At 38.5% G+C, this 24230-nt stretch overlaps 1 protein-coding gene across 2 annotated transcripts in view; it reads left to right on the forward strand.

Annotated features, from left to right (window-relative positions):
- Positions 1-24230, forward strand: part of LOC149445821 (catenin alpha-2) — an 845912-nt gene that overhangs the window by 669097 nt on the left and 152585 nt on the right. For both annotated transcript variants that reach the window (XM_089653358.1, XM_089653359.1), the window contains exon 10: positions 18807-18941. In XM_089653358.1, coding sequence (XP_089509484.1) covers positions 18807-18941 — 135 coding nt within the window. The remainder of the gene's footprint in view (positions 1-18806; positions 18942-24230) is intronic.

Consider the following 24230-nt stretch of genomic DNA (forward strand, 5'->3'; position numbering starts at 1 on the left):
GCTTCAGAATTACGTCACCTCAACGCTTTTACATGCTGCCATTTTTAAGAAGCCTACACATGCCTAGATATGCTGCAGGTATTTATTATTTCAGGTACTTATATAGCACCATCAATCTACGTAGTGCTTTTACATATATATTGTACATTCACTTCAGTCCTTAACCCTCAAGGGGTGTACAATCTAAGGTCCCCAACTCACATTCATACATACACATATTAACCTCCCTGGCGGTATGATTATTTCAGATTTTTGGTGCTGAAAGCGGTACCATTTTTTTGCATGGAAATATGTATTTTTTTTATTGTAGGCCTGTGATTTTTAGGAAAAACTCACTGAAATCTGTCCGAACAAGAGTCTAGTAAACATCCCGGGTATGATAAAATTTGAAACACAAAATTATAAGTTATAATTTAATAAATAATCATAAAAATAATATAAAAATAATAAAAAATTTAATTCAATAATATAATCAAACCAAAAACACTGAAATGTGAAATATAGTGCCAAGTTCGCACATTGCTGAGCTCAGTCGCAAAATCGTTTTCAGTGTCTGATGACGAATTTCCCCCACGAATCATTATCACTCAATTCTGCAAGTGGTTCTGATTTACTATTGCTGTTCTCTAGCTGATCTAAACCGCTTTTGACCTAAAGGGACACTTTTTGGACGCCATGGATATTTCTCAGTTTCCAGGCAGAAAGAACAGACAAAATGCAGGCAGGGCGCAGGACAAAGCACTAGGGACAAGATGTATGTGAAATTGGTTGAGACAGCAATGTTTTCCTATGTAAAATGTAAAAAAAAAAAAATGACATTTTTTAAAATTTTTAAATTTCCCGCCGCCGGCGGCGCCCGTACGTCCCGACGTCACAGGGACAGGACACAGAAGCCGGATGCCGGCATCGGCCGGAGGAGATGGCCGGGGACGCTGCAGGGGACACATCGTGGGAGCGCAGGGTAAGGTAAGTGAAGAACACATGCCGGAGCAGTGCCGCATGGTATTCCCGAGTGTAGCTCGGGGTTACCGCTTTTGGTACTGAAATGTTACCCTGAGCTACACTCGGGAATACCGCCAGGGAGGTTAAGGCCAATTTAGACAGGAGCCAATTCACCTACTAGCATGTCTTTAGGGTGTGGGAGGAAACCGGAGTACCTGGAGGAAACCCACGCAGGCACAGGGAGAACATGCAAACTCCAGGTAGGTGGTGCTGTGGTTGGGATTTGAACCAATGCCAGGCGGAAGTGCTAACCATTTAGCCACTGTGCTGTGAGTTGTACAAATGTATCCAAATAGGCTTTTTTTCAGTTGCTACAAAAAGAGAATTTTATATATGCAAGCTTCTCTTGCAAAATGAGCAGTCTATTTTCCTTTAGTAAATTAACCTCTTTGTCTTAGTAAAATGAAAAACAATAGGAATACTTTTTCAAGGAGTAAGCATGGAAAGATGTAGGAGTAGAGATGGTGGAATTTGGGGTTTAATGTTTCTGGACCCAGGTGGGTAATGCATATAGGGAATGCAGTAGAAAAGATGAATAGAGGGGGCTTTGAGTGAGGAGGAAAAGGTGAACTAGTGAAGTTGAGGGCAGATAAAAGCAAAAAGGTGTGGTAGATATGGAAATGGAGCTTGCATGGAAAGGGAATGGGTAGATGGGGAGAGAATGAATGGTGGAAAAAGGCTGGGAAGAATAAGGGGGTCTAAGGATAGTTTCTTCCCGACCAGTGCCAAATAAAAAAAAAGGAAATGGAAAGTTCCCCAGTTCAAGAGATAGTTCCTGGAATTTGCAGGAAGCAGTCAAAGCAGCCCAAGTCTGGGTGTAGGTATCTTGTGTATCATATTCCTGAGTCAAATGGAGTTCCATTCGGGGGGATAAAGCTTAATTCAGTGACCCATTCCAAAAGGGTAGTTACCTGTTATGAGCATCAGTGGTTACAGATCACAGTGCCAGCTGTGGTAAGAAATTTTAGAAAAATTTATTTTTTTAGCTTTTTTTTTTTAATTTCAGTATATTTTTATTGAAGATTTTCAATAACAAAGTAACGTAATAATGACATTCAGTTCAGTAAAAATTGCAGTCATACAATACAGTATTGGAACGGGTTTACCCCACCATTTGGCTGGGGTCAAACTTAGGAGTAAGGCAGTAGCATCAGAGGTAGACTTGGATATATACTGAACCTTGGTGAGGTGTAGGAAATGGTAAAGGGGTGTTAAACAGGGGGGGGACAAGGAAGAGGGTAGGGAGAGGAGGAGGAAATTGTAATGGGGTGGAGAGAGGAGTACCAGTCTAAAATGGGTGGGTAGTTCAATTGTTTGTACAAAATCAGGCTTGTACTGAGCAATTAGGATGTTGTAACCAGCTAGTCCATTGGGAATTAAATTTGTATTGGGTGGAGTTGTTGAGGGCCGATCTTTTTTCCATTTTGCATTGTAAATTAAGATCTGTAATTAGTGATTTGAGAGAAGGGGCAGTAGTGGTGTTCCATAATCTGGTTACAGTGATTTTTGCTGTGAAAAGTATGTGGACAATTATAGTGCGAGAGGTATAGGGGAATTTTTCAATCCCAATATGTAAAAGTAGAGGGTTTGGGTTGATCACTGTTTGGGTTATTTCAGAGATTAGTTGGAAGACACTTTTCCAAAAGGATTTAATTGATTTGAATGACCATAATATGTGTAGTTTTGAGCCTATGTCTCCACATTGTCGCCAGTAAGAGGCGGAGTGTTCTGGGTAATACATGGCTAGCTTGATCGGGGTTAGGTACCATTGGTGGAGGATTTTTAAATATGATTCCCAGTGCGAGCTGCAGCGGGATGATTTGTAAGTGGTGTTAAATGCTGTGCTCCATGTGTGTGTTGTAATTGTTTCTGAAAGAGTTTTTTCCCAGTTGGATAGAGAGGTAGATTTTAGAGCAAATTGCAGGTTCGTTATGTATTTGTAGAAAGTGGAGATGCCTTTACCTGGATATTGTGGTTTGGTAAAGAAAAGGTAGGCAGTATTAGGGATTTTTGTGGTGTGAGGTATATTCTGTATATACTGTTCGCATACAGTGGACAATTCTTAAATAGGTGAAGTATTCAGTGGTAGGCAAATTGAACGTGGATTGGAGATTGTGAAATGATTGTAGGGCGTGGTCTTTATAAAGGTCTGTTATTTTGTGTATGTTTTGTTTTTCCCATTGGGATAGGTCCATTGAGGGTGTGATGGAGTGTAATATGTCAATTGGGTTGAAAATTTGTTTGGGGTCTGTGTATTCCATGGTCAGAAGATCACGGCAGGCTTGAAGGGCGGCTTGGATACATGGATGCTTTAATTGTTTGTGACATTGGTGGAATTAGAAGTATATTTTGGGGTTTAAGTGGAAGGAAGGGTAAGGTTTCCATTGTAGACCAGATTTATTTCTCTGGTTGGGTTCCACCAAAAATATATTTGTTCCAGAAGAGTGGCATTATAGTAGGATTTTAAATGTAGGAGGCCTGCGCCCCCTTTGGAAGATGGGCGTATTAAGAGATTGGTAGTGCATCTAGGTTTTTTTAGAGTTCCATAAAAATCCGGAGAGAATCAATTGTAATTTGGAGAAGAAGGTGTTAGGAACTGGTATGGGGAGTGTGCGAAAGATGTACAGGATTTTTGGTAGGATGTACATTTTCAAGGTCGCAACACGGCCTAATTTGGAATGTTCTGAGGTGCGAAGGGTGGCAATTTCTTGGGGTATAGTTTCGAGTAGTATTTTGTGGTTTGAGGAGAATAGTTGGTCCGTTGTTGCAGTGAGTTTGATTCCTAAGTAGGGGATGTTGTTTCTTTCCCAAGAGATGGGGAATTGTTTAGCAAGTAATATTTGGGTTTGGTGTGGTGTGTGGAGATTTAGGATTGAAGATTTGGGATTATTGAGTGTATAATAAGAAACCATTGAATATTGTTGAAGGTGCGTGCGTATTGTTTTGAGGGATTTGGTTGGCTTGGTAATCATCAATACGATGTCTTCTGCAAATAGACTAATTTTGTGTTCAGTGTTAAGGTGTTTGATGCCAGTGAATGCCTGGTCATCCCTGAGTTTAGAGGTTAAGGGTTCAATGAGTAGTGCAAATATGATGGGAGATAGTGGGCAGCCTTGTCTAGTACCATTGGTGATATCGAAGGGGTCTGATAACGTTCCGTCTATTAATACTCTGGCTGAGGGGAGGGAATATAGTTATAAGATGGCTGTTAACATCCATCCTGTAATACCAAATTTCTGTAATGTCATTCGTATAAATAGCCAATGTATTCGATCAAATGCTTTTTCTGCGTCTAGTGATAAGAGTATTGAGGGCTTTTTGGTATGTTCTAAATGGTGGAGAAGAGATATAAGTCTCCTGGTGGCATCAGGTGCTTGGTGACCTGGTATGAATTCTACTTGGTCTGGGTGTATTAAGTTAGGAAGATAAGGGAGTAGTGTGCGAGCTATAATTTTTGCATAAAGTTTTATGTCCGTGTTGAGTAGGGAGATTGGTCTATAATTTTGGACGAGTTGCGGGTCTTTAACAGGTTTTGGGATTGTCGTTATAATCGATTGTAGCATGTCTTTGGGGAATATCCCAGTGGTGGCTGCATGGTTAAAGAGTTTGGATAGATATGGTGATAGCTTAGGGGCAAAATATTTGTAAAATTTGTTCGTATAACCGTTGTTTCCTGGAGATTTGTTAAGCGGGAGTGTTTTGATGATATTTTCTATTTCTTTGATAGATATCGGAGTAGATATAGCGTCAAGTTGAGATGAGGAGAATTGGGGGAGTTTGGTTGTGTGAAGAATTTGTTGTATGGCTGTTAGTGTTGGTTGGATGGTGTCAGGATCGTTTTTAAGATTGTATAGCTGTTGGTAATAGGTCGCAAAGGCATTAGCTATTTCTTGTGGATTTGTGGTTAAGGTATGTGTGGTTGGGTGATGAACTGAGGATATTTTGGATTTTAAGCATTGCTGCTTAATCATTTTGGTTAATAGGGAGTTAGCTTTGTTGCTCATGGAGTAAAATTTAGTTTTCGTTTTTTGAAGGTTGAGGTCGTATTTATAAAGTAGGAGGGATCTGAGTTTGTTTCTATCTGTGGTGAGGAAAGTAGAGGTTGAGAGGTTTGGGGATGTTTTGTTTAATTCTTCTTTTGTTTTAATTGACATGAGGAGTTCGTCTATTTGTTGGTTTCTTTGTATAGAGATACTGGTGTTTAGTTGAATAAGAATAACTCTCATGTCTGCCTTGTAAGTGGACCATAGTATAGGTATAGAGATATAAGGTCATTCATTCATTTCAAAAAACATATTATGAGCGTCCAATATATGTTTTCTGTGGTCTGGATTCTTCAGTAAGGTTGAATTCAATCTCCATATTCGAGGGATCATAGAATGTTGATTGTGGTCTAGAGTAATGGAAATTGCAGCTTGGTCCGACCATGTTATGGTGCCAATCTTGGAGGAGGTGATATGTTGCAACCCGCAATCTGTGGATAAAACCAAAAGATGTGTGCCAAGGTGCCTACTCCTCCCATGCACCTCCAGCAACTGTCAGACAGATTCGGGTTGATCGCATGAAGCACTACAGGGGTCTTGTACCAATGCATCAATATTTTATATAAGTTTCTTTATACACAACACAACGAGAGGTCTTAGCAACAGATTCCCAAATCACCTGCCAACATTTCAAAGAGAATGAGCATTGGAATTCGTCCTCCCATCTCTTCATATAACGGTGATGATTATCAATAAGAGAACCTTTATTGAAAAGTAGTTTATATAAAGAGATAAGATGCTGTTGGGTGGGACCTTTAACAACTATCCTCTCAAAATCTGTGGGGAAGGTCTTTCCTTTTAGTGCAAGGTCTGCTTTAAACTGATTTGCAAATGCATTCGCATGGGGATTGGAAATTTTGAAAATTCTATCTATGAAATGACTTCTATTATTATACAGTATTTACATAGCGCCAGAAAGGTTTGCTCAGCGCTGTACATTATAGTGGGGGACAGAATATGAGACAATACAGTAACAAATCAATACACGAGGGGTTCGAGGGCCCTGCTCTTTCGAGCTTACAATCTAGGACTTCTATTGCCCTAGTTGCAAGGAATAGAGTTTTCCATAGTTTTTTTTAGGAAATCATGGACGGCTGTAGATTAAACAGGTAATATTTAAACAAAACAAGTCACTGTTGGGCTTATACAAGAATCTAATTATTATTTCCATATATTCTAATCAAATAAGTATAATAATTGTGTGGGCTAAAAGAGTTTTCTGTAACTGCCTGTCCCCCAATTTAGCTTATTGACTTTGTCTGAGCCTTACTCATTTTCAGAGAGTCAGGGGTGAAAGGTCACCTCAGGTCTGATAGCTACTATCCTGTCAAGTGTCTGACCTCGTGCTAATAACTATGTGTTGTCAGGATCGGGTCAGGTTTTTGACAGTACTGCAATGAACAAACCCCAGGAGACCACTAACCGCTGACTATCAGAGCCAAGGGTCAGACACAGACAGAGTAAATAAAGCTAAATAAGGGGACAATTAAAATAATTCATGGCGAAGCCTACACAATTATGATAATTGAACATTGAATATTCAGAGCCTAGCATAAGTGCTTTACGAATCATTAGACAAACCTATGCAATGGTTTATCTAACGATTCGTAAAGCGCTGTGCAAACTGTTGCCACTATATAAATCCTGTATAATAATAATAATAATTTTATATGTATAGAGTGTATAATATATACCCCCTGATTCCCCTTGCATTGAATTGCATTGTAACTGTTCTGTTTCCTTTCGTTTTGTAAAGCGCTTTGCAAACTGTTGACAATATATAAATCCTGTATGATAATAATAATAATAATACTAATATAATAATAAATTGCAGCTTACCAGTCCTTAGACAAGGTGGCTGCATTAGTTTTATTTTTTCAGGCTATAGCATGTTTCATAAGTACAAAAAATACCTGATGATCCTGCCAGAAATGCAGTGTCCTTGACACTTCCTGTGAGCTGACCTGAAAGCATAAGTAAACTTATCTTTCTTGTGTAAACTTCTAATCACATTAACACCCATATAATAAAAATGAACAAAGGTAGACATGTTTGAAGTCCAGCCCAGTGTGACAACCATAATTCCACAGAAATATCAGAGTGACAGGAAATGTGTTATTCACAAGTTAATGTAGCACTACCCCCTTAGGAGTCGCTGCGTCTTGGGTCCCCATTCAGCTCTGCACAGCCAGACAACACACATTTTATTCCACACCTTGCATTCAGAGTCAGTAAACTGTCATTGAGCTTGGTTTTGAGATTTTTTTTAACCTCCCTAGCGGTCTGATTATGTCCATATTTCTGTGCTCAAAGCGGTACATTTTTTTGCATGGAAATATGTCTTTTTTTTATTGGAGGCCTGTCATTTTTAGGAATAACTCACTGAAATCTGTCCGAACAAGAGTCTAGTAAACATCCCGGGTAGGATAAAATTTGAAACACGAAATCATAAATTAGAATTTAATAAATAATCATAAAAAATATAATATAATAATAATAATAAATTTAATTCAATAATATAATCAAACAAAAAACACTGAAATTTGAAATATAGCGCCAAGTTCGCACATCACTGAGCAAAGTCGCAAAATCGTTTTCAATGTCTGATGACAAATTTCCCCACAAATCATTATCACTCAATTCTGCAAGTGGTTCTGATTTACTATCGCTGTTCTCTAGCCGGTCTAAAACCGCTTTTGACCTAAAGGGACGCTTTTTGGACGCCATGGACGTTTCTCAGTTTCCAGGCAGAGAGAACAGTAAAAATGCAGGCAGGGCACAGGACAAAGCACTTGGGACAAAATGTATGTGAAATGGTTTTGATACAGTAATGTTTTATTATGTGATTTTAGTGAATTTAGTGAATGTCATTTTTACAACTTTCAAATTTCCCGCCAGTTCCGTCCCCCATACGTCCCGACGTCGCAGGGGACGGAACCCAGAAGACAGATGCCGGCATCGGCCGGAGGACATTACAGGGGACACTGCAGGGGGGACATCGCGGGAGTGCAGGACAAGGTAAGTGAAGGACAGATCCCGGAGCAGCGCTGTATGGTATTCCCGAGTGTAGCTCGGGGTTACCGCTTGTGGTACTGAAACTTTACCCTGAGCTACACTCGGGAATACCGCCCGGGAGGTTAAGGGGTTTAGAACTTATATGGGGTTGAGGGATGTATGGGATGCCCAAGGAAACTGCAAAGTTGTGGACAAACTCCTTAGTAACTATGTACAGATGTGTAAGACAGCATCCAGCTCTCTGGTGTACCTCCTCAGAACCCAGATGAATCCTCCTCTTCACCCAGTTGCACTGAGGGTATTCCCTGGGCAAGGGGACCCAGAAATTGCCAATTTAGTACAGTAGCCCCAGATGAGAAGCTAGTTGGGTTTTCCACCTGACTGCCCTCTCCCCTTATGCGGCTCAGGGAGTGTAAGAGTACTCACACTGTCCTTCCTGATAGATTAATGGATTGGTGGCTGCCTTCAGGACTTTCACTGGGCTGGCTCCTTCCCTGCTGCTCAGGATATCCTCCCTTGAAGATATTGGTACAGTGAATCTTCTTCTCCAGCACCTGCCTGTAGGTAGGGCCTTTCCCTGGGCCCCCTCCCAGGCTCCACACTCCAGCCTCTCACACCATATTCCACTCGACACTGACCCTGCTACTCCCAGACTCTGTGATTCTTAAGGGTTGCCTCAATCATCATGCCCAGCTTCCTGCCAGGGGATTGGCTATGGTCCCTAAAGCATCCCCTCCTTCATCCCTCTTCCAGAAAGCTCTAAGGTTTCTGAAGAGGTGGGAGGGCTCCAGAAGCTCTGACCTTAGAACCTTTCCTAGCCTGTCCTGAGGTGAACTCCTGCCTCACTAACAGGCTGACTCATCCCAGGCTGCTAAGCTAGAGGGAATTACACTGAAAAAATGGATGCAGCCACCACATCTAAAGAGAGGTAAGCTGAACTATATTAGAGTTTTGGGTTCAGATATGCTTTAATGCAACTAAGAATGCGTAAAACATTGTACAGCGTCTTACAATCGCCTATACAACAGCCTAATTTAGGGAGTGAAATCAATGGGAGCCAAATATGCTGCATGCAAATATGTACATAGGAAGAGAGCAGAATGAGCAAAGGAATGAACTCATCACTCTGCTGCTGCTCTTTCACAGTCCAGTTAGTTGACTGAGGGTGGGGAAAAAAAACATGTAGCACTTACAGTTACCTTGGTTGAAAAGCAGTGAAATTGTCCAATGGTAGTAGCTTCTCCTAAGCTCTTCAGAACATTTTTCAGCACAGAAGACCCTCCATTGATACAAACAGCCATCATTCTTCCCTGCTCCTATTGGATGTACCATCCAACAATGCAGCTGAAATTCCCTGAACCTAGACAAAGGCCCCTAGGCTGGGGCAAGTCCTAAGAAATAAAGACTTTTCCCATAAGGGCATCCTCACCAAATAGAAGCTCAGGAGGGAAGGAAAACGCCATTCTGGAATGGTATATTAAATACAATATATATATATATATATATATATATATATATATATATATATATATATAAAATCTTCCTGTTTTAGGGCATTTCTACTCTGGATTGAGGTGTAACTCTTCTTCTTTATCATTGCAAGTAAATAATGGTTTTGAGCGGAATCAATGTGCTATTATTGAGTTCTTGGCAAAGGAGGGGTGCAGGCTGTGGTCATAGTTGATGGTCCACTGCAGGGTTTGTCTTCAGTGCTGGTTTCCCCTTCTTTAAACAGTTACCAGAATGTGAAATTTGAACAATCTATGGATATGAAAAAAAAAGTTATTACAGCTTTTGCATTACTTTGGTACAGCCCTCATACAGTAGTCCTAAAGTCATAAAGTTTTCAACTCTTTTATATTCATTTAATCAGTCTAGATGTCTCTTCATACTGCAGCTAGAAACCAGGGAGCATCTCATGGTCACTTACATGGTCACTGAGCGTGTACTTCCTGAAGCTTGCTCTGAAGCAAGCCTGTGCTTGCTCTATCACCAATTACATTAAAGCTGGCCATACGCATATAGATTTTTTTGTTCATTCAGCCTCTAGACAGGCTGAATTAAAAAAAATCTAACAGATTACTCCATTCTTGGTGTACAGTGTGGATGAGGAATCTTCTGCTGCAGCTATTGTATTTTGACAGCTGGACCTATCCGATGTCCGAGCACCTGAACAATGGTTGCACTTGATTGAATGCAGACGCTAGTCGGCCGACAATTTTCTGGTCGACAATTTTTAATTCAATTTTTCATTTGAAGCAGCTGGCAGGACCACCCATGTAGACAATTTTAGCTAGTTTCTTAGGAACCAAACAAAGTTTGTGCAGTGTTTGGCCAGCTTCAGACCACACCTTTTCCTTGAGACTCTGTATGTGAAAGACAGCACGGAGTCTTCCATGGGTTCGTCTGGGAATAGCTCTCCTGCATTTTAAACATGGGTTTACAGACTGCTAAAAAATGGAGTGGTGTAAACTTGTGCTCTGCTGCAACATCTGGAAGAAGCTGAAGTACTAAGCAGGTAGGGTATGCTTCCCATATATAACCTAAAGTTTGATTTTCAGTTTTGACTGAAGTGTATCTTCAACCGGTGATCGTTCCAGGGAACTTACCTTGCCTCATGTCATCCTTAGAGGGGAATGATCCTAAAAAATAGGAATATCCCACGTTCTAAATGTAATGTCCTTCTTTTTTGGTTTGAACCTAGATGTTCCAAGCTGCGAAACTTGTGAAGTTATACCAATTTTTTTTCATTTTCTAATATGTACATATTTTATCCAAATGCAATTTGAAATGACCATGCTGAATGTCGTATTTTCAGAGGACTCCTTTATTCATAAATAATAAGATTTCTTTTTTTAATTTTTATAAATGTGGACATGGTCACCGCACAGCAACCTCGAAAATAAGCATAATATTTTATAAATGAGTAATACAAATAGATTCTGCATGAAGAAAGAGCTCATTTTCTGCCAGACAAGGACACACATATTGCTTTCCTTCAGGAAATAATATATTGTATAAGCAATGCTCATCTATGCTTGTAATACAACATTTGGGGATTGAATACTGATCTCCACATTACCGGCAATGATAGGATTTGCAAAGCCGGATGCCATATAACAAATCCATATAGTCTTGTACGTTATAGTAAACCATATGAATTTTGCCACAGACTAAAATTATTTTCTAATCTCTAGACTTGTTCTATTTTTTTTCAATGGTAAACAAGGTGGGGTGGTTCTGGAAAATAAATAAATCCTTTATCTCAGTTTTTCACTATCACCATCCCCTTCAATAAGCAATTTCTAGAATTTGCAGCGTTAAAGGAAAACCGTAATGGTTTGGGATCAATTTTATTCATTTTTAAATTATACATTTTCAAACTGACATTTTATGTTTTTTAAACAGAACTTCAGCCAGCTGTTTCCCTAAACATTTTCTCACCAACTAACCGATAATTATTTAAGAAAAGAAACCATACATAAAATCTGGGGAATTTTACTGAACACTTTACCTTACTAACCAAAGCTCCCTCCTGGGACAAAATTGGCACATGGGACCATAGATATCTAGAAATGCAAATTTATTTGGTGTTTTTCTATACCTGTAACAATATGTGATACTGGTGGTAGGAATTTCTGTGTCTTGTAAAGTTAATAAAGGAAAAATACAATGTTGATGTATGTTCTGGTGAACCTCTTAAATTAGGAATTTTAAAAAGGAATCCTAGGTTAAAAGATCCTTTTACCATGTTCATGTAAAAGGATCTTTTAGCCTAGGCGCACTGGGCAGTTTATCTTATTCATTGAAGAATAGGAGGGTCCTTCTTCAGGATTATCTGGGTGACATAGACACTTCCTAGTAGTTGTCAATAGGTGGAGTCCTCTCAAGCTGCACAGTGTGATGACCTCATAAAGAGGGACTGGTCAGACTTGATACACTGGTTGTCACTACTAGAAGCAGTGCCCCAAGGGACAAGGATGGAACACATGGATGAGTTTTTTCTTTTTTAATCTGTTTTTTGGGGGGGTTTAGATACCCGTTTAGGACAGCTCTTCTGAAGACAATAGACCATGTTTTGTTTAAAACCCTGAAGCAAAAAGTGCAATGTCTGTATGCTTCAATATATAAATTAACACACAATGTTCAGTGGATGTCCATGGTGGGATGGTGCACAGCATTATGACCTTGTGAAGAGGTACTGGTCAGCACAAGAACACACTGCAACACTGGTTCCACCATTTGTTACTCTCAGAAGTGGTTCCCCAAGGGACATGAATGGAATATTTGGCTGAGTAAAAAATAAAACATTCAGAATGCTTTTTCTGGGGGTTTAGATACCTGTTTGGGATATCGGTCCTCAACACAGTAGACCATGTTGTGTTTAGAGTGTTGTATCAAGACATGAAGGGGTTTATTTACTAAAGCTGGAGAGTCCAAAATCAGACTCCCTTGTGCATAGAAACCAATCAGCTTCAAGGTTTCATTGCCAAAGCTTCATTGAACAAGCTGAGGTTAGAAGCTGATTGGTTTCTATGCAGAAGGGAGTCTGATTTTGGACTCTCCAGCTTTAGTAAATAAACTCTGAAATGTCTATGTGCTCTGTATATGCAGTATAAACCAATGGACGATTTCCAGAGGATGTTGCATGGTTAGTCTGATTGATAAAAGACACCAGTCCATCAAGTTCAACCAATAAAAAGTAAAAAAAAAAAATGCAATCCCATATACACAATCCTAAACCTACAGCTGATCCAGAGGGAGGCAAAAAACCCACCAGCAAAGCATGATCCAATTTTCTCTGGCAGGGTAAAAAATTCCTTCCTGATCCCCCAAGAGGATTAACTTTACCTCTAAATGAACACCTTGGATGTCCAAGGTGGCTTAGGATGGCAGGAACATGCTGAAACTGCCATCCAAAGCCACCACATTTCAAGGTCTCTATATACTGGTTCTCATTTTATTTCATAGTGTATTTCTGACAACATTCCTATTTCTCTTACAAGACATTAACAAATCAAAAGTCATGGATATTATTCGCATTTATTTCATATTTACTCATAGCAAATCATGTCTCTTATTTGCATTTCCTATGAATACGTTTTTAGGAGCCTCAGCTATGAACAAGTGATGAGTTATGACTGCTGCACTCCAGCAATATATCAATCATCGCTTCCACCGGACTCCACAAATATTATTCATGTTAAATGAGCACAGCTAAAGGGGAGCAGCATTCATAGGACAGTTTACCCTCCAACCATTGCCCGAGAACTCACAGCTTCTTCATTAAAATTATTTATTTGCATGATGAAATATGGTTGGTTTACTTTGCAATGATCTGCAATGATTTGCTTATTGCTTCTCCAGTAGTAAATAATACAAGCGGAGCACTTCCATTAAACTGCATCCTCTATTACCTAGATAACAAATTATGTTTTCTGATTTTAGACATTTACTATGCTCAGCATTAAAGAAGCTCCCCACCATTTTATTATTCATCATATGTAATTGATAATGGGGCTGATTTACTTAAAGTTGAAGTTTAGGTATGATTTTTATTACATACATAGATTGGTCCAATTAGGACCAATGTAAACATGCACATATCTTATCTGAGAGATTGCTGTAGACGCTGCAAATCACTGTAGTACTCGGATCGGAGATAGCACTGATCGTCCCAGTCGTTTTGCATAGTACCCACAGGGGTTGATTGCATTGACAGAATGCCTTGTACTTTTTCAATAAACACAAGGTATTCTCTGATTGGAAAAGGTGGACATTTTTTCCCGGCCTCTCTACCTCGTCCAGTCAGTGACTTGCTTTTATTCATAAAAAAAATATAAGGTATTCTGTAAATGGTGGTAATGCCGAACAAGCAACCCAATGTGATTACATGACCCAGAAGACCTACCTAGACTACTACAGCAATTTGCAGCTTCCTCAGCGATCAGTCCGGTATGAGCTACTTACATTGGTCCAAGCTGGATCAAAGAAGCTATGCAATAAACATCAAACCTAGACTTCAGATTTAATGAACAAAGTCTGTTTACATAGCAAAGTAAAGCTGGCCATAAATGGTTCAGCAGGGACCAGCAGGGATTCGAACCATCTAAGGGCAGGCTGATTGTACCCAATTCAATTGTTGTACGACTTGGGTACAACCAGCCTGTCGGGTTTTTCATGCGGTTATTGACTATAGGAGAACACAGTAGTTCCATGGGAGGGATCCCCCCTTCAACACTGACTGTGTTCCTGTGGTTGCAGAAAAGAAAATTGCATCATCTATATCAGGCTTAAGGCCCCATGTACACTGGACACTTCTGAACAATGGAAACTGACTACTGGAAAACGTAGGTTAAAAAACGTCTGTTTAGCTGCGTTTGCATAACACGTTTATGCGCGTTTATGAACGTTTGCGTTTAGAAGCATTTTTTAAAGATAAGCACAGGAGAACATCCCAAATGCCCAGGATGCACTGAAAAGTGGTAAATTATGAACTATTTCAGACTGTTTCAGAAAAATACAGAGAGTAGAAGCAGAGACAGCAGTATGTGTTGAGATTAGCTTAGGTGTAAGTTGCTCCTCAACATTTCTTTTGTTTCCAAGGTTGGGAAAGCTGTCTGGTGGAAGGAGTCATTAAGGCCACCTGGCAGGGTGATGAGTAATTTGAGGTGTGAATGGTCATTAACATATCTTTGTTTCCAAGGGTGGGAGAAGTCTAAATTGGTCATTACAATGTGTGACAAGCTTGGTGGGAACATCCTGTGTTCAGTGTTTTGTCCATTTGAGTACCTTAAAAACTCTTCACATGCATTTTCATGATGAAAAAGGCTCTGGACAGCATCAGGAAATGGAAGAGCTAAAAAAAATTTCAAACGCAAACACTTATAAATGCGATTTGCCACGTTTAGAAGTGTTTTGCGTTTGAAACGCTGCTAAAATCCATTGCTGAAAGTTTTCTGCATTCAAAAAAACGACTGTAATTCAAATGCCTGTAAATGGCTGTAAACAAAAATGTATACATGGACACATAGGAAAACATTAGGGAGAGTTCAGGGGCTGCTGAAAAAAACGCTGAACATCTCCTAAACGTGAGTTTATCAGCTATAGTGTACATGAGCCCTTAGGTCAGTGGTTCTCAACCTTCCTAATGCCGTGACCCTTTAATACAGTTCCTCATGTTGTGGTGACCCCCAACCATAAAATTATTTACCCAGTAATTATAATTCATGAGTGTCGTTTTACCTCCAATACTGCTGCTTTCAACACAGTAGCTGCTTTTAACAGAGTAGCTGCTTTCAACACAGCAGCTGCTTTCTAGACAGTAGCTGCTCTTTACACTTCGGAAAACTTCTGTGTTTTCTGATGGTCTTAGGGGACCCCTGTGAATAGGTCGTTCGACCCCCAAAAGGGTCGCGACCCACAGGTTGAGAACCACTGCCTTAGGTGAACCTTTGTTATCCCAAACATAGCTAGCAAAATTGCCTTTATTAAATTGTCCTTGCACATAACTAGGTATACAAAGTGAACTCAGATTTTCCTTATTTATCAAGCCTTTGGTTCTACCGCTTTAGTAATCAACCTCATTAAGATTTCAAGAAAATAAATGTATATGTAACCTCACTTTGACCCTCTTCAGCAGTTTCCAAGAAAACAATTAACATGAAACTGCTTTGATCTTGCAACGCAACAGGTTTACCTTCCCTTTGCCACTCCACTGTTCCATTTGATCCCTATGAACAAAGCAACAATTAGCCATATGTTAGTTCCAAGTTGGGAACACAAAGATGAGGACTCTCTTTAAGCCACAGCACCTGTACTGTTTGATTATCATGATAATAATGATCATTGAAGGAAGGACAGTGAAATGCATCCTTAGACCCCTATCACATGGGGCAGACTCTGCTTTGCTCAGCGGGGGATCTGTCTGCTGAACCCCAACTTAGCAGAGTGGAGCTGGTAAATGACAGGTCTGCGTCTGCTAGGTTTATGCAGAGCGGACACAGACCAAGCCCACTCTGCTCTATGCCCCCCATGTATGCATTAAGGTAAACAAAAACCTTCTGTTCCTGGGATCCCCCCAGCCCCCCCCCCACCATATGCTTACTTGAGCCCCATCATGATCTAGTGCTGTGCATGAGATCAGCGGCTCTCCTGGCTGTGTCCCTCTTTACAGGGCAGATCAACAGCAGTCAATCAAACACTCTGATAAGGGAGTGGGGAGCAGGGACACCCACATGGAAGAAAAATATATTTGAAATATATTTTAAAAATATTCTTCCAAAATATATTGACATATTCAATATATTTCAATAAAAAAAAAAATATATATATATACACACACACACACACACACACTGCATGTTGAAATGCGGTTTTACTATAAAATATATAAAAATATTTTTAAAAATACATTTCAAATATACTGTGTCTTTAAAAATAAAAATCTGAAGAATATATTTTAAAAAATACATTTTTAAAAATATGTTTTTTAAAAATATATTCTTCAGATTTTTTTTTACATATAAAAAAGTAATTTTAACATATATTTATATATATATATATATATATATATATATATATATATATATACATTCCAAAAATGTAGATGTGTATTTTAAAAGACATACATTATATTTGAAATGTATGTAAAAAATATTTTTCAGATATTTTGTAATAAAAACGCATTTCAACATGCAGTGTAATATGTATATATATATATATATATATATATATATATATATATATACTGCATGTTGAAATACGGTTTTACTACAAAATATATGAAAATATTTTTAAAAATACATTTCAAATATACTGTATGTCTTTAAAATTAAAATACATTTTTAAAAATATATTCTTCAGATTTTTTTTTACATATAAAAAAGTAATTTTAACATATATTTATATATATATATATATATATATATATATATATATATATATTTGTGAATGCATTCCAAAAATGTAGATTTGTATTTTAAAAGACATACAATATCTTTGAAATGTATGTAAAAAATATGTTTCATATATTTTGTGATAAAAACGCATTTCAACATGCAGTGTATGTATATATATATATATATATATATATATTTATATATAAACTGCATGTTGAAATGCAACATATGAAATATATTTTTAAAAATACATTTCAAATATACCGTATGTCTTTCAAATTAAAAATCTGAAGAATATATTTTAAAAAATACATTTTTAAAAATATATTTTTAAAAAATATATTCTTCAGATTTTTTTTACATATAAAAAAGTAATTTAAACATATATTTTTATATATATATATATATATATATATATATATATATATATATATATATATATATATATTTGTGAATGCATTCCAAAAATGTAAATTTGTATTTTAAAAGACATACAATTTATTTGAAATGTATTTTAAAAAATATTTTTCATATATTTTGTAATAAAAACACATTTCAACATGCAGTGTGTATATATATATATATATATATATATATATATGTGTGTAAACTGCATGTTGAAATGCGGTTTTATTACAAAATATATGAAAAATATTTTTTAAAATACATTTCAAATATACTGTATGTCTTTAAAATTAAAAATCTGAAGAATATATTTTAAAAAATACACTTTTAAAAATATATTTTTTAAAAATATATTTTTTAAAAATACATTTTTAAAAAATATATTCATCAGATTTTTTTTACATATAAAAAAGTAATTTTAACATATATTTTTATATATATATATATATTTGTGAATGCATTCCAAAAATGTAGATTTGTATTTTAAAAGACATACAATATATTTGAAATGTATTTTAAAAGATATTTTTCATATATTTTGTAATAAAAATGCATTTCAACATGCAGTGTGTATATATATATATATATATATATATATATATATATTTACTAAAATATATTGAATATGGCCAAAAGTGTTGCATTTCAAATATATGTCAATATATTTGGGAAGAATATTTTTAAAATATATTTCAAATATATTTTTCTTCCATATGGGCAGGGCCATGTCCTGCTGTCTGTGTCTATGGACTCAGGAGCGAACCCGCATCAGTGCCCCCATAGGAAGCGGCTTCCTATGGGGGCACTGTGTGAAGAGGAGGAGCCAGGAGCACCATCAGAGGACTCGGGAAAAGGAGAATCAAGCTGCTTTGTGCACAACTATTGCACAGAGCAGGTAAGTATAACAAGTTTATTATTTTAATAAACAAAATGAAACTTTAATATCACTTTAAACACAGTTGTCTCATCCAACAGCAGCTTCTTCCCCTTTCACACAATTGTAGACACAATATCGTGCTATGGATAGCTGGATCTCTCTCCCTCACTATACATTTTAAATAAAATCATTTCTGGTGAGCTTTTATAGCTTATAAATATTTATTCACATAAAAAGCTATTAAATTGTCTTGTAATTCAAGTTTAGTGATCGGTTAAAGTTATCCCTCAGAAATTAAAGCACAAATAGCGCTGACAATATGAATGACGGATTTGAAAAGTTGGCATTAATTTGTAAAAACTTAACAAGCAGCCCCAGTATTCCTAACAGACTCTTATCTGTTGTCTTAAAGAAATTGCTGTGTGGTTTTGCAAAGCGATATTAAATATGCCGTTTGCATATTATTTCATCTGATTGCGTGGCTTAATGATATGCGGTTAACACAAGAATCTTAGCATTTAATCAAGTCTTCTGATGTTGCTGTTCCTTTTTTTCTCCCCGCAGTGCCCTGATTCAGCATGCAAACAAGATCTCCTCGCCTACCTGCAGCGCATTGCCCTCTATTGCCACCAGCTCAATATCTGCAGCAAAGTGAAAGCAGAGGTGCAAAATTTAGGAGGAGAGCTCATTGTTTCAGGGGTGAGTAACCGTGACATATCTGTCACCCAAACATGAAAGCGTGCATACCGCAGACTGATTGTATCTTTGTTATATGTACTGTACGTATCCTACACAATGCAGCATTAGTGATGACCGAATCTGCCCGGGTTCAATTCACATTCAGATCTTGTTAGGGTGGGGGATGCTTTAACCACTTGCATTCCAGAGGATTTACCCCCCTTCCTGACCAGGCCACTTTTTGTGATACAGCGCTGCGTTACTTTAACTGACAATTGCACGGTCATGCAACGCTGTGCATATATGAAATTTATGTCCTTTTTTCCCACAAATAGAGCTTTCTTTCGGTGGTATTTGATGTGCGTTTTTTATTTTTTGCGCTATAACAAGAAAAGACTGACAATTTTGAAAAAAAAAAAAAAACAATATTTTTGACTTTTTGCTATAAAACATATCCAATAAAAAAAAAAGTCAATTTTCCTTATAAATTTAGGCCAAAATGTATTCTGCTACATGTCTTTGCTAAAAAATAATCCCAATACATGTAAATGAGTTGGTTTATGTGAAAGTTATAGCGTCTACAAATGGCGGTATATATACTTTTTTTTTATACTAGTAATGGCGGCGATCAGCAACTTTTAGTGGGACTGCGGCAGGAATTCTGACACTGGGGGGGAACTGACTATCTGCCACTGACATCTCAATGACATCAATATAGTGGTCAGTGCTAATAAAAAGCACTGACACTGTACTAATGACACTGGGCAGGAAAGGGTTAACATTTGTGCGGATCAAAGGGTTAACTGTGTGCTGTTTTACTGTGTGCTGTGTGTGTTTTACTAGGTGTGCAGAGAAATACACAGCAGTATGTTATTGCTGGCAGGAGAGAGACCTGTGTTGTTTACAAACAGGTCTATCTCCTGTCAGTGTTTCTCGGTAATCACCGGGTGATGGCGGAGAATCTCTGTCCGGGACCGGGTGATCGGCATCTGTAGCCGCCAACGGCAGCACAGGTAGGGCACGCGCACGTCCCCCCTACCAGGAAGTACAAAATCACGTATATATACGTGATTTTGCGCAGCCCTGCTGCCCTGTAGCAGTATTTCTGCTATATGGCGGCAAGGAAGCGGTTAAAGCTGTGTGTGGTATTACAGAACAGTACAATTTTCACAGACACTCTCAGTGACAGTAAACACTGGAAGTGCATATTTGCCTATGGAACAAATTATTTTCTTTTACAATTAGATTGGCTTACTTACAGCGGCATGACCCCAATCTCATTCATTTCAATTTGAAAAAAAGGCTTTTTTCAGGTAACTTTAGCAGTGACACATTTTTTTCCCCCAAACTGTAATAGACCTTTGTTGAGCAGCAGATAGAAATTGACTAGTTGCTGAGATTATTGCAAAACTGTCCTGTTGCTGAACAATTGGTTTGATACAACCTAGTCTAATTTTTACAAATATGTCTTTTTTTTTTATAGCAGCCCATAGTATCAAGGCCGGATCTAGCCTATCTGATCTTAGGGTGCAACAAAAAAATGTCAGGAGGGCATAATGTCAGTGACACAAATGCATGGAACCAATATTCCATGTTCACTCTACACACTTTTCTACCATGGAGTCAAAACCCGTAAGTAAGAGGTAGTGCAGATGCAGTGCAGGAGTGAACAGAGAATGCTAGTATATATTATGCTGTCATTAGATTAGGATGCTTAAACATAACCCGTGCCTCCTTATGTCAGATGTCCCTATCAGAGTCTCTCTTTACATCAGGAATCATCCTCAGAGCCCCCCTTACACCAGGGTTCCTGTTGGAGTCTCTCCTTACAACAAGTGTGCTCATCAGAGTGCCCCCTTACATTAATTGCCTCATCAAAGTGCCCCCTTACATCAATTGCCTCATCAGAGTGCCCCTTTGCATCAATTGCCTCATCAGGGTGCCCCCTTACATCAACTGCCTCATCAGAGTGCCCCCTTACATCAGGGTTTCTGTTGGAGTCTCCCCTTACAACAAGTGTGCTCATCAGAGTGCCCCCTTACTTTTATTGCCTCATCAGAGTACCCCCTTACATCAATTGCCCACCTCAGAGTGCCCCTTTGCATCAATTGCCTCATCAGGATGCCCCCTTACATTAATTGACTCATCAGAGTGCCCCCTTACATCAATTTCCCCTCTCAGAGTACCCCTTTGCATCAGTTGCCTCATCAGGGTGCCCCCTTACATCAACTGCCTCATCAGAGTGCCCCCTTACATCAATTGCCCCTCTCAGAGTACCTCTTTGCATCAATTGCCTCATCAGGGTGCCCCTTACATCAACGGCCTCATCAGGGTGCCCCCTTACATCAACTGCCTCATCAGAGTACCCCTTTGCATCAATTGCCTCATCAGGGTGCCCCCTTACATCAACTGCCTCATCAGAGTGCCCCCTTATTTAACTTTCCCCATCAGAGTGCCCCCTTATATAAATTATCCCATAGATCAGTTGGATGCACTCTCATAAATCTGGGGGGCACAACTAAAATCTGGGGGGGCATATCCCACTTCAGCACACCCCCAGATCCGGGCCTGCATTGTGTTACTAATCAATCCTACAATCAGACATGTAAAGTGTGGCCATTGTCTAAAGATTTAGTCTGTGCGCTGCATGTCTGTATGCTAATGCCAATTCTAAGATACTTCTCGGTTTTAATAACATTTATATGTCTCATTGTAAGGGATCATAATAAAAACATTTATTTTTGAAAACTTTCTCAAGCCAGCAGGGGAAAAACGCCAGCAGGTTTCTAAGTTGGCAGAATTTAAATATTTATTTTCACCTTATTTTTTAACGCTTTTATAACATATTTTAAATAAAAAGATAATTATTTCCTCTACTAAAGTGTTCTAGTCAAAGGCTCCTTTCTACAACTTACCAGTTTAACAGGAGCCACCATACAGCATCTTTAGGTGAAAAAAAAATAATGAAAGTAGAGCTTTAGGCAAAACTTTTTTTCATTTTAGATAGAGTAAGAGAGGGTTATAACCCCTGTCTTTTTTTTTTCTGTGTCCCATTTGGGGATATCTACTTTCACCTGCTTTCCTATAGCCAAAACAGGAAGTGAGAGAAAATCTCTGTAAATGACGGGAGTCCCTTGGGGCCTCCCAGGGCCGCTGGGCTACCAGCACTAGTGTCTGCATTGGAACATTTCCTCTTTATTACTTTTCTGGGCACAACGCATTATTTATTTTATTTTTTTACTCTCGCTTTCAATGATGATGGTAAACAGGACAAATAGAAAGGGTGAATCTCCCTAATGGGGGTACAGACAGTAATAAAAACTGACAGGTGTTCTCATCCTGCACCACTCTGCAAAATACTAAAAAAAAAAAATGTTGGCGAGGCATTAGCTACCAATTTCGCTCACAAGTAACAAAATTGTAGATCAGGAAAGAAACCAGATAAAAGTAGAAAGTTCTAATTTACACTATTGTTCTGGGTAAGTGACTCATGCCCACAAAGCCTAGTAAATAAAGCTGGGTTCACTCTGAACATCCAGTCATTTGCTGATGGCAAAATTCCATCATTGAATGCCCTCAGTTTTGAAGAAATTTTGGCTAAGCAAAAGCTACTAATTTCGCTCATCATTATTGACCACAAAGAACAAAATTGCAGATCAGGAAAAACAAATCAGAGCAAAGTAGAATGGTCTTATCTACATTCTTGTTTGGGTCAGTAACTCACGCTCACAAAGCCCACTAAATACATCAAAGCTGGGTTCACTTTGAACATCCAATCATTTGCAAGGAAAAAATAATCATTAATTCAGTGATCATTCAGTTTGCAAAGTTTTAATAAGTTAACCCTAAAATATTGAGCCATGAGGGTCAACATGACAGCAACAGGAAAGGTGAGCAACGGTAGGCTGCGTAATTAATTCATGACGGGTTTGCTTTGCATCAATTTAGATAGCACATTGAAATAGAAGTATTTTTTGGCATGATTCCCTTTTTTTTATAATTTTTACAGTTTATCCTTCAATGCAAACATTACCAACAGTTCATTTTTCTCTAGAAGATATATTTAATAACACAGTCCATGGTAACCACTAACATATTATATTCCCAGATTTGTGTCATTTGCCCAGTGGATATTTCATCAACAAGAGCCATATGGCTTGTTTTTGTATAATATACTTATGATACATTCAGGAGGCGTTCATATGTAGATTGATTTTCACCCAGCATGACATTGCTACCATATCACTTCCTCTAGTACTAAAGAAATATTGACAATTGTTTTTAAGGGGTTTAAGGAAAACTCCAGTAGAAATAGACATTTTATACTGTCTAGAATTATTTGAAGTCTATATATAACATATTAAAATGGACCTGAACTTGAAAAGTGAAGATTTGCTATGTTATTGGAAACATCTAGACATGTTAATTGTGCCTATGCAGTACCATGAAAAATATACCTTTTATCTGGAATTTCTACAGAAAAATAGCGATTTCTGGTATATGAGTGTGCCTAGGGATTCCTGTACATACAGCCTCAAATCTGAATACCTGCAGAGTGAGATCTAAGGCATTGCCGCCTATGACTTCCAGTCTCAGGAGATTTGGAATAAGATTTGGTAATGTCACTACTGTGCTGCTCACTGTTCTCCTTGTTGGAAGCACTGACATGAAGAAGCAAAGCCCTGCCTCTACCAAGATGGCCACCACCACACAGAGACATGGTGTGGAGCAAGGCATGGTCAGTAATTAAGGGGAGATCCGCTGCAGGAAGACTACAGGCAATACTGGTGATAAGTGCTTTGATCATTGTCTGCCGTTTTCTGCCTACAGTTTCCACAGCTTAATTCCTCTTTAAAAGAAAAGTGTGGACTTTTTTTCCCCACTTACAATTATGTAGGTGGATGCACCATTGGTCTGATGCTGTATCTACCAACAAGCCCCCCCCCCCCCGCTGGCTCTAAGTATGAGAACTAAGTGATTACTTGACCGCTGATCACATTGAGTTATTTCTGCCGCTCTGAGCAGAGAGCGGCGACTGTGCTCACTGGAGTGCTAGGCTGTGGAGGGGAAGGAACCGCTGGCTCAGGCTCTCAGTGGCTGCTCCAGACTCAAGGGTGGATCCCGACTTTGAAGTCAGGATCTTTCCCGAGCCTTGACCGACTGAGTGATGTCAGCCGACAGCAGGCTTCAGCCCGCTGTCAGCTGAAACTGGGTCATAGCAGCGCAGAATGAACTGCACTCCTGTGATCCACAGCAGAAGTACAGCCTAAAGAGCTTTGACTGTACTTCTCCTTTAACAATTTGGTCTTT

This window comes from Staurois parvus, unplaced genomic scaffold (genome assembly GCF_062004578.1).
Source record: "Staurois parvus isolate SC_StPar_1 unplaced genomic scaffold, SC_StPar_1.0 ptg000708l, whole genome shotgun sequence".
Classification (NCBI taxonomy): Eukaryota; Metazoa; Chordata; class Amphibia; order Anura; family Ranidae; genus Staurois; species Staurois parvus.